This window comes from Ovis aries, chromosome 1 (assembly GCF_016772045.2).
Source record: "Ovis aries strain OAR_USU_Benz2616 breed Rambouillet chromosome 1, ARS-UI_Ramb_v3.0, whole genome shotgun sequence".
Classification (NCBI taxonomy): Eukaryota; Metazoa; Chordata; class Mammalia; order Artiodactyla; family Bovidae; genus Ovis; species Ovis aries.
In genome coordinates, this window is record NC_056054.1 from 234,104,978 (window position 1) to 234,117,169 (window position 12,192).

The 12,192-nt window shown below is 37.7% G+C and overlaps 1 protein-coding gene across 1 annotated transcript in view; it reads left to right on the plus strand.

Annotated features, from left to right (window-relative positions):
- DHX36 (DEAH-box helicase 36) overlaps window positions 1-12,192 on the plus strand; it is a 48,121-nt gene that overhangs the window by 16,162 nt on the left and 19,767 nt on the right. Inside the window, exons 10-15 of the mRNA XM_004003234.6 lie at window positions 3,694-3,834; window positions 4,276-4,378; window positions 4,731-4,818; window positions 8,716-8,771; window positions 10,481-10,545; window positions 11,247-11,390. Of these exons, the coding sequence (XP_004003283.2) occupies window positions 3,694-3,834; window positions 4,276-4,378; window positions 4,731-4,818; window positions 8,716-8,771; window positions 10,481-10,545; window positions 11,247-11,390 (597 nt within the window). The remainder of the gene's footprint in view (window positions 1-3,693; window positions 3,835-4,275; window positions 4,379-4,730; window positions 4,819-8,715; window positions 8,772-10,480; window positions 10,546-11,246; window positions 11,391-12,192) is intronic.

Here is a 12,192-nt window from a genome sequence, read left to right on the forward strand (position 1 = left end):
AGACTCCTGGGCAGAAAAGTTTGTTAATTTCTGTCTTTAGTGTTAAACTTATGTTCTGATTCTCCTCCCTGGTATTCATCCTCCTTTGCTGGCCTCCATTTCCCACCCTTTAAATATGATATTCTCCTAGAGTTCTCACCTTAGATGTTTCTCAGCGTTTTATGATTTCACTGTGCAATCTTATTTTCATGATCATAGTTCTGAATTTTAAGAACTATTTTCCTACAGCTTTCAGAACTACGGTTTCAAAACTGAATTCTTCCTGAATTCTAAACTTATCTAAATCTATACTCAGCAGCATTCCAGTATCACAGATTTCTTGAACCTCACATTTTTCAAACAAAAACTGTCATCTTGTATTTGATTTCCACTGTGTTTCCACCAAAAAAATTAAAATAATCTATGTTGCTTAGTGTGCTTTATAATGGTTGGCTCCTGTTGTCTTCTACCCGGTTGTTTAAACTCTAAATCAAAGTAGCTGGTGTTCCAAGCAGTTATGTTCCAGGATACGTTAACTGCTTTACATGCTTAGTAACCAAAGTACTGTAAGTCATTCTCTATCCCATCTCACTTTCCCCCATGAAAACCCTGAGAGCTTTCTCCTTGAACATAGCTTCTCGTTTTCACTTCTTCTACTTAAGGTCCTTATTATCTCTCCTATGTTAGCATAAGAGTTTCTCTGTAGGCACTGGGGTCTTCACTCTCACAGATGCTGCCATCTGTTTTCCCCAAAAGTCTGGTCATGAGAGCTTTCTTCCCTAGGGTATGGCCCTTGAGATTTCTCTTTGAAAACTAGTTGAAGAACCTTTGTTGCTTTGTCATGGCCTAAAGCGGAGCACCTCAGCTGGTATGCCCAAGTTATGATCCTGTTCACGCTGGCCTTTAGCTGCTAGCAGGCTTCTCTAGGAGCCATCAAAATTACCTTAGTATCACTTGATGAGAGAGGGCTGAAGGCACAGACCCACAGGATCAGGTTCCAGCTTTTTAGCCTGTCTCCCCAAGGCTCTCTACAGTCTGGCCCTGTCTGTCTAGTGGCACACATTATGCCAGTTCTCCTATCCACTGTCTCTTCTATGCCAGCTTATGCCCTTCCCTTCATGACTTTATGCTTTGTTACATTCTGTTTCCTCCTTTCAGAGTTACATTTGCCACCTTTCCCACTTTTCATCTGTAAACTATTATGTGAGAACAAATCCCTGCCCATTCAGCCTTCTCTGATACCTCTCAGAGTGAGTTACCTTTTCAGCAAGACTGCCAGGACACTTGTATCATATCTCTTGTACCGCTTACCTTATTGCCATGTGATGTATCTTGTTATATATGTCTCTTGCACTAGATTTCAAATTTTCAAAGTGGAAGATTTTGTCCTATGCATCTTTGTAACTAGTATGTAGCACAGGGCCTGGCCTGTAGTAAACATCTGAGAACTAAAAGGACAGATGTAGAAACATTTGTGCTGAGGTTTTTCAAGACTTCACAGCTTACTTGTTAAAGGAGAAAACCAGAAAGTGATGGTGGGAAGGTGAGAACAAAGATCCTACCTATTGCATATTTTACTTGGAGAAAAGTCAGCTGAAAATTTTGAATGGACATTTATATAACATATTTTTGAAACTATATGGCTTTCACTGTGCACTAAGATCTGAGAAAAAAACAAGGGAATGACTCATTACACAACTTTGGAGCTCGTATCTAGATAGGGATACATATAGGCTATTACTCTTAAGGAGTATACTCTGGTCATACTCACATGACCATAGTTTTGGGGAAAATAGATGGCAGCATTTGTGAGAGTGAAGACCCCAGTGCCTACAGAGAAACTCTTATACTAACGTAGGAGAGAGAAAAGGACCTTAAGTAGAAGCAGTGAAAACGAGAAGCTATGTTCAAGGAGAAAGCTCTCGGGGTTTTCATGGGGGAAAGTGGGACGGGATACAGAATGACTTACAGTACTTTGGTTACTGTTCTGGGTAAGCGAAGAGTGTGTAAGGCAGGGATAGTGTGGACAACTCAGGAAAGCAGTGAGGTCTGCAGGGCAAGGAGGGTAGTGTGTTTCAGGGAGGAACATGTTAAAGTGAAAGAGTGTATGTTGGTCTTCCATGTTCTGGTTATATCATCAATGCTCATAAATTTTTATGCTCTTCCTCCTCAGTTCCACTTTCAACCATGTGGCCCTGTTTCTTACCATAGCACATTTACCAGTTGTTTTCTAAGGTAATAACAGGCAACGACCTGACAGCAGAAACAAAGATTGAGGGATCAGTAATCTAACATTACAGAAGGATGAGTTGCTTTCTTAAGGTCCCCGGAAGGCAGCGAATGTACATGGAACTGTAGTTAAGGGGAGTCTGTTGAAGCAACAGATAGTATCTGTGCACTTGTTCTGTAGCCAGCGCAAGAGGGGAGGTGAAGTAGAGGTGGTCATTGGATAGAAGTTTTCAGCAGAGGCCCCAGCTATTCCTTTTCCAGAGGAAGAGCTGCTCTGCAGGGAAGTAGGAAAGAAAATAGGTGAGATATTGCGGAGGGTTGTGATTGGGTACTTGGGGAGGGGGGCTAAAGGTTACCTCTGATCCTATAATTGCTGGGAAGGGAGCCAGCTGTGGGTCCATCCTGCTGACTGGATTAATTTCTGTCTCAGGTTGCCCTACCTCTCGGTGGTGCCTCTATATGTATCGAAGACTTAGGGGAGTCCTGGGTCACAGGTACTGAATAGGGAAGGGGATTGATGAACTCTTTGGGGTGTCTGCTATATGTCAGGCACCGTGCTTTATCACTTCTTTTTCATTCTTATGTCAGTACTGTTAAAGAGTATTAATCTCTCAAGAAAACTAAAAGCCGGAGGCTTATACCTTGTCCAAGGTCACATGGCAGAGCACGGACATAAGTCCCATTCTGTCTGACTCACAAAGCCCATGCTTCACACCCCCCATTCTGTCTAGATGCTCTCATCTAGGTGAACTCCGAGGGGCTTTGGGGTTAAAGTATAGGTTTATTTTTCCTTGTCTCTCTCCACTCCCATGCCTCTCAACTCACTTATGGTAGGTGACGTGCGCTGCAGCATGGAGAAGTCAAAGCATAGCACTGGACTGACTTGTAAGACATCTGAGTGCTGATTCTGGCTCTGCCATTGTCTGTGTCTATAAGACCTAGCAGAACTAAGTAGTTCTCAAGCATGAGTCTATGGATCTACAGACCGTTATAAATACACTGAATCTCCTGGGGCACTAAATAAAATTGCTGGATGAGCAGACCCCAGCCAGACCTACTGTATTCAAATCACAAGGTAGAGGATTGAGGAATCTGTTTTACAAACTCCCCAGGGAATTATTTGTGCTCACGTTTAGAAACCACCTATATTCAAAATGTGAGTCGTCTAGGCAAGTGTTAACTATTATTTTGAACCTATGTTAATGTTAACTTTTGATATAAAAGTAAATTCAAACTTAAAGATGGTACTCTACCATTTAAATTTTTATTGCTGAAGATTATCTAGAGCTTTGACATACTTTCATAAAGAATGATTTTAATCTAAAATGTTACATGTTCATATTTGTAAATAAATTTAACTAGCATTTACTAGAAAGTATAGTGAAGATGTTCTTTAAAATTTCTTTCTAAAATCCTAAAAAGTCAGATATTAGTGAAAACCAATTTTAAATAAAGTGAAGCTATTTAAGAGTATTTTTATTTTAGATATGTTCCAGAACAAAAAGAACACAGATCCCAGTTTAAGAAAGGTTTCATGCAAGGGCATGTGAATAGACAAGAAAAAGAAGAAAAAGAAGCAATCTATAAAGAACGCTGGCCAGGTTATCTAAGGGAATTGAGACAAAGGTAAGTCTGTTTTTGTTTGAAAGTGAGGACATAGTGGCTGAATGACTAAAACAAGATGCAAGTTCATCTTGACTTTGTACGTATTTAAGGGTAGCATTGTTGGTTAGTCACTCAGTGGTATCCAGCTCTTTCGTTATTTAGTCACTAAATGTGGCCTGCTAGGCCTCTCTGTCCGTGGGGTTTCCCAGGCAAGAATACTGGAGTGCAGGCGGATTCTTTACTGCTGAGCTACCAGAGAAGCCCTGAGGATAACATTTCGAGTTTCATAATTCTAGCTGGATACTCTACTGATTTGACTTGTAAACACTCTCATAATCCCAGTATTTCTTTTTATTTATTATGTTTTCCCATTTGTAGATTGAGTTAATTTTAAAATTTTATAAGTAAGTTAAATGTCAGGAAGCTGTCAAGTATTTCATGACTTTATATTTGACTTGATAGGTATTCTGCGAGCACTGTAGATGTTATAGAAGTGATGGATGATGAAAAAGTTGATCTGAATTTGATTGCTGCCCTTATTCGATACATTGTTTTGGAAGAAGAGGTTAGTTTTGTTTTTCTTTAATTTTCAAAAGTGAAACATTTCAATTTCAAATTTTCTCTTAAATGCTTTTAAAAAAATAATCTTTGGAAGAAATAGCTTTTGATACCAGGAGCAAGAATTTCAAAATACAAAATCATTTAGCAGTTTGACCTGTTTGAAGAAAAGACTCAACAAATGAAATGTCTGGATTATAAATCCTATTTTTAAAAAGCAAACTCTTTCTTTAGTTATAATTAGTAACTAAAAGTTATCTTGAGCTAGTATAATTTTAACGAAGACTTAATTGTACACAGAATTATACTCTTTATTTTGTTATGTGATCCTTTATAACAGTTATTTCCCCTCTGCATAGGATGGTGCAATATTGGTCTTTCTACCAGGCTGGGACAACATCAGCACTTTACACGATCTCTTGATGTCACAAGTGATGTTTAAATCAGGTATTTTAGAAATGTATTTTTATTGCCATTCTAAGAATGATACTTGAGTTATGTGTAGCCTGGTTGTTTTCTTTCATTTGAGCTTATTATAGTCCAAGTTGAGTTTTTTCAAAAGTTGGATTCCCCCCCCTGCCCCCTAAAGTTCTGGGTCAGAGATGAAGATGGTAGATACGTAGTGAAGTTCCTTATTTAGTTTTATGGTGAGACTGTTTCCCCTCTCTGCCCAAATTTGCCCAATAAAATCGAGTCTTTGGCATTTGAGGTTTTTGTTTCCTCACTTACTTCTGCATTTAGTTGGGCAGAAAAGAAGTTTGAATTTATCCTCTTAGGCCAGTATTTCTCAGCTCTAACTGTACAACAGAGTTACTCATGGCACTTCTTTAAAAATGCAGACCCAGATCGCACCCTCACGCCAGGTATTAGAACGTGACCTGCCAAATGTTAGAATGTGACCTGAACATCTGAAGTTTAAAAGAAAAAAAATTCTCAGATGATCTGATTGTTGAATAGGATGTTTTGAAAGATACAACTTCTTATGTTTTAGAGAAGTGCATTGGAACATTTTTCTCCTGTGAAATTAAGTTATAGCTTTTTCCAGAGTCACTGTTAACTTTAGTAAAATCAAAGCAAATTCCATTTAGTATTTTAAATAGTTCTGAATATACTTTCTAGCCTTACTCTGTTGCAGTGCTTTGATACATTTTATTTTTTGAAAATACTGAAAAATATTTTGATCTAATTTTATTGGCTAAAATACTTCTTAAATCCCATCATGGTAATGCTCTCAAATCATTCACTATAATTAATTTTCTATTCTCTCACTGCAAAAATATTTTTGTCTGATTACTATGACTTCTCTATACTACTTTCTGTTTTCCTCATCATTGGTAACTTCTGTGTAGAAAAAGTATAGGTCATAATTAAACTGTATAACCATGTATATTTTTTTAAAACGGAAATACTTCTCTGGCTGAACCTTCCAACTTTGGCCTTTCTTTCCCCCATCATAAACTATTATATGATCTACTTTTAGTTTTAAAAATGTGAGTGTGTATGTATTTTCCAAGAAAAATGTGGAGATCATTTTGGAGGAAGTAGGGAAAGGGTGTGATGTTAAAGATTATTATAATTCATTAGCTTTCTGATTTAATTATACTCAGGGATGGAAGTATTAATTTATAGTTCTACCACCAGCTTCAGTTCAGTTCAGTCGCTGAGTCGTGTCTTACTCTTTGAAACCCCATGGACTGCAGCATGCCAGGCTTCCCTGTCCAAACACCTGGAGCTTGCTCAAACTCAAATCCATCGAGTCGGTCATGCCATCCAACCATCTCATCCTCTGTCGTCCCCTTCTCCTTCCTTCAATCTTTCCCAGCATCAGTATCTTTTCTAGTGAGTCTTTTTTTTTTTTGCATCAGGTGGCCAAAGTATAACCACCAGCTTAATTTCTCTTAAAGAAAATCTTTCAAAAACTTCAAAAAGAGTTCCAGAAAAACATCTATTTCTGCATTATTGATTATGCCAAAGCCTTTGACTGTGTGGATCACAATAAACTGTGGAAAATTCTGAAAGAGATGGGAATATCAGACCACCTGACCTGCCTCTTGAGAAACCTATATGCAGGTCAGGAAGCAACAGTTAGAACTGGACATGGAACCACAGACTGGTTCCAAATAGGAAAAGGAGTACATCAAGGCTGTATATTGTCACCCTGCTTATTTAACTTATATGCAGAGTACATCATGAGAAACGCTGGGGTGGAAGAAACGCAAGCTGGAATCAAGATTGCCGGGAGAAATATCAATAACCTCAGATATGCAAATGATACCACCCTTATGGCAGAAAGTGAAGAGGAACTAAAAAGCCTCTTGATGAAAGTGAAAGAGGAGAGCGAAAGTTGCCTTAAAGCTCAACATTCAGAAAACGAAGATCATGGGAAATAGATGGGGAAACAGTGTCAGACTTTATTTTTTGGGGCTCCAAAATCACTGCAGATGGTGACTGAAGCCATGAAATTAAAAGATGCTGACTCCTTGGAGGAAAAGTTATGACCAACTTAGTATATTCAAAAGCAGAGACATTACTTTGCTGACTAAGGTCCGTCTAGTCAAGGCTATGGTTTTTCCTGTGGTCATGTATGGATGTGAGAGTTGGACTGTGAAGAAGGCTGAGCGCCAAAGAATTGATGCGTTTGAACTGTGGTGTTGGAGAAGACTCTTGAGAGTCCCTTGGACTGCAAGGAGATCCAACCAGTCCATTCTGAAGGAGATCAGCCCTGGGATTTCTTTGGAAGGAATGATGCTAAAGCTGAAACTCCAGTACTTTGGCTACCTCATGTGAAGAGTTGACTCATTGGAAAAGACTCTGATGCTGGGAGGGACTGGGGGCAGGAGGAGAAGGGGACGACAGAGGATGAGATGGCTGGATGGCACCACTGACTCAATGGACATGAGTTCGAGTGAACTCCGGGATTTGGTGATGGACAAGGAGGCCTGGCATGCTGCTATTCATGGTTTCGCAGAGTCGGACACAACTGAATGACTGAACTGAACTGAAATCTTTGTCATCATCTGATAATCCCATCCATAATCAGATTTTCCCATTTTTTCCCCCAAAGTATCTTTCACAACTAGCTTGCTCAGACTGTAGAGAAAGTCGGAGTGGTAAATTGTTTAGTTTTAGAACGGCACTCCCATCTTCCCTTTTCTTTCCTAATGGTGGAAAAGACTAGGTTCTACTTTCTGGAGATGTCTAAATCTTTCTAGTATTTCGTTTGATCATCTCTTAATCCTGTTTTCCCGCCAACTGGAAGGTATATCTGAAGGCTTGATTCAAGTTAGAGTGGATGTATTTCATAATGTGTCACAGAGATAGGTAATGGAAGATATTCTTTGTCAAGCACTATTTGACAGCTTTTTACAATTTAGGAGGGTCATAGAGGCTGTGGGAAGCACTGTATCTCCTGAGTAACAGCAGTTCTTTTTCTTGGAAAATACAGCTACCTAGGGCAGGACAGAGGAGTCTGGTGGGCTGCAGTCTATGGGGTCGCTACAAGTTGGACACGACTGAGCGACGTCACTTTCAGTTTTCACTTTCATGCATTGGAGAAGGAAATGGCAACCCACTCCAGTGTTTTTGCCTGGAGAATCCCAGGGACGGGGGAGCCTGGTGGGCTGCCGTCTCTGGGGTCGCACAGAGTCGGACACGACTGAAGTGACGCAGCAGCAGCAGCAGCAGCAGGGTCTTCTGGACATTCTTGCCAGAGATTTAAGTTAGGTTGCACTTTGGTAGCTATATCTGGCTGAAATTTACCCTTGATTCTGTAACACTCTCTCTCTCCTTCCCATGACAGTACTACATCAAACTGTCTGTTGACTGATAATCATGAATGGGCTTGAGCAACTTGATTTTGTAACCTAAATATTCCTAACAAAATGATTATTTTTTTAATGTGAGCGACTTTTGGAATGTATTACGTTTTACCAATGCTATTTCATTATTTTTAAGTGGGCATGGAAATTTAATAAGTAATTTGCTTTAAAATTTAAAATTTTCTTTGATTAAAGTGGGATTACCCAAAGTCTACAAACATATTCATCCGTATTAAATAAAATCCTTTGATCTTTAGTTAGTGGTGGGAATGGAGTTAATGTTTTGTGTTGTATTTTTTTAAATATAATTTGAAAAGGTTGCTACCAACTTTTCAGCATTGTATAAGAATTTAGAATTTGCAGAAAAAATATTAACAAGTATATAAAATGTATATACTTGATCTGATTGTACATAGGAATATAAGAATTAATGTGACTTAGCATCTGAACTCATTGTTCCATGTATTTTTTATGGAATTTTCTGCAGCTGTTTATCTTAAAGTTTAATTTTCTTCTTAATTTTCAGACAAGTTTATTATTATACCTTTACATTCTCTGATGCCGACAGTTAACCAGACACAGGTATGTTGTTAAATTTATCTTTCAAACTGAGGCAAGCTTTAAGGACTGCTTATTGTATGTTTTATTTTCTTTTATTTTTGAAAGCACATTTTAAAATAGTAATCCATACAAAAAATACTTCTTTGAGAACCTTTGCAAATGAGTCTTCAGGGAATGACTGCACAAAAATTTGGATAAGAGGGTAATCCATGAATCACATTAGTTTCATCAGCATTAGGGAAACATTTAAAGGTTGCTTTTATCAATAGCTTGTTTGGGTTTCCTGAATAAAATAAAAAGTTATGTGAAAACCAATAAAAATAATTCAACCTGGCAATGAATAATCTATGTCATACACAGTTTGATACTGAGATTTTGATTTAACAGAATTAGTACATTTATAGGCATGAGATTTCAGTGATGTATTATTAATTATGGTTTTGGATGTTTTGACTTTGTCAGATTCAGGGATCTCTCTAGTTAGAATGAGGAATGCATTCCCAAAGGAAAGGTAGTTTTCCACTGTATTTGCAGGCCCTGGTAGAATGAGATGGATCCATTTTTTCCACTCTCTTTGTAAGAAATAATATACATATTTTTAATGGAAGGCTTTTTACTATCTCTGCTGGTATGATAATAGTTCTGAGTAAGGCTCAGCTAGCTGGGTTAGATACAGTGTGCATGTCTGAGGGAAGAGAAGAGGAAAGACAGAGCTCTTGATCCCAAAGATTGAACAAAAGAGTATCTGGTGTGGAAGTACTTCACCGCTCATGCCGTAACCATAAAATATTGATTCCTTTGCTAGAGGATATATGACTAGACTGGCAAATATTTTCTTTTATTACCATTTTTATAAATGAGACAAGTTTAGGCTGTTGTTTTTGGTTTTTTTTTGCTTTTCAGCCAAGTGGTGTCTACATTATGACGTAGGATTTATTATGTGAAGGGGATCTTTTTAAGTCCGTTTCAGTCTCAGTAGCTGGTATACAGTGGTACAGCCAGCTGGCATTCATTCTAATGATTGGGCACGTGCCTTGTTGGTTGGTATCATCTGTATGTCTGTACATGCTCAGTTAATCAGCTGTGACTGACTCTTTGCAACCCAGTGGACTGTAGTCCGCCAAGTTCCTCTGTCCATGGAATTTTTCAGACAAGAACACCGGAGTGGGTTGTCATTTTCTACTCCAGGATAATCCTCCCGACCCAGGGATCAAACCCTGCATCTCTTTTGTATTCCCCATTGGCAGGTAGATTCTTTACCACTGAGCCACCTGGGAAGCCCTGTTTTTATCTGTATAGTTTTTAAGTAATTCATAATTCTTTACACTTCTGTCCTTCTCCCTTAAAAAACTTGACAGCACAGTAAATGTTTGCATTCTGCAGCATTTGTTAAAATTTTTTTTAAGTTACCATATTTAAATATATTAATAATTTTGTATACCACTTAAATATCTATAAATCAAAATAATCTTTAAATTATAACCTTTTCATTTGAAATCTTATTTGTAATAGGGTTTTGATATCTATGGGAGATTTGGTTCACCATAAGGGAATTTTGTGATATTGAAGATGTGTATAAGATATGAATATATCTATAATATTAGATGCATATGCCAGTGAATGAACACAAAATTGCTAAAAGTGAACAGTACTTGAAGTAATTACTTTAATTGTAAGAATGGATGTATCAGAAATTCACTCTTGCGATTTTGATGTATGTATTCTTGCAGGTGTTTAAAAGAACTCCTCCTGGTGTTCGGAAAATAGTTATTGCTACCAACATTGCAGAGACTAGGTAAAAATTGTCTTTTAATTACCAACTACTAATGATTACATTTGTTTTGAGCACCATAACAGTTAACATACCTTAATCTTTTTTCTACAAAATACTTAGTAATTTCTTTAAACCTATTTTAATTTAGTTGCATTGAACATGGGTTTTTTTTTTTTTTTTTTAACTTATACTAATGTTTTAGCCTCTTCAGAAATAGGCTTTTAAGTGATTGTTTTAAAGCTTCCCTAAAGAAGCATGAGGATTGAGGTCAGTGCTTCTGGTTGGGAGTAGAATTGATAGATTGTTTGGTAATCAGTTATATATACCCTTTAAAATTATTCCATTGGAGATACTAATATACCAATACAGTCATTGCAACAGATTGTTCTGCAGAAGCTGGTGTGAAATCATGGCACTGGAAGGCTCACAGAGCTAGTTACAAGTCAGCAGGCAAGCTGTGCAGTTTGACTGAGGGCAGATAAGAATTGTGCACATGATCTGTAACAAGGGCTCTGGGTGCTGCCATCAAAGCTGCTGATACTGCCTGTGATGCGCTGTCTGATCCCCATTTGTAAATGTGGAAGAGTGGTGAAAATCCTAAACTGCTGAAATCAAGTTGATTCAATAAAAAGTGTTTTAAGATCCCTATCTGTAGATCTGATATAAGCTAATATGCTTTAGATGTGTTTTTAACAATTTTTATGTATTTGTTTTCCAAACAGCATTACCATTGATGATGTAGTTTATGTAATAGATGGAGGAAAAATAAAAGAGACGCACTTTGACACACAGAACAACATCAGTACAATGTCTGCTGAGTGGGTTAGTAAAGCTAACGCTAAACAGAGGAAAGGTCGAGCTGGAAGGTAAGATCATACCTTTGAAGTCTTGACAAAAACACCCAAAATTTTGTGTACCAAATTTATTTGAGGAAGTTCCCTTTCATCTTTTTAAAAACTTAACTGAAGCATGTTTTTACTCCCCAGCAGATGGGGGAGTCATTTTAATCATAGTTTTTCCAAAAGGAAAAAGTATCTGTCAGGTTTTTAAGTTTACGATTTTTCTACCTCTAATTCCTCAGTCTGGTTAATTAAATATTCTTTATCTTATTAGCTATATTATCTGTGATTGTGTTTCTTTTTTAAAAAACATATTACTAATAATGATTGCTATTAATAATACCTGAATGTCAGATCATCCTCTAGAGGCTTATACACATTAACTTGCTTAATCCTCCCACGTGCTATGAAGTAGGTTATTATCTCTATTTTGAGGGTAAAGAAACCAAGGTATAGAGAAATAAAGTCATCTCTCCAAAGTCACACAGTGTTATAAGTAGCAGAGCCAGGAATTTGAATTTAGGTGGTTTGGTTCCACAGCCTGGGCTCCTAATCACTATACTTCACAGCTGTATTGGTTTTTCACTATGAGTTACCAAGGAAAATACTTTTTCCCACTTATGTGATAGCATGAGAAATAAGAATACCTTTTTTTTGTTTTTTTTGGTTGCCCGTGGTAATTTTTGTGGTGAGCAGGAGCTGCTCTTCACTGAAGTGCACGTGCTTCTCATTGTGATGCTTTCTCTTGTTGGGGCGCACAAGCTCTAGGCACTCGGGATTCAGAAATTGTGGCATGTGGGCTCTAGAGTGCAATCTCAGTATTTGTGGT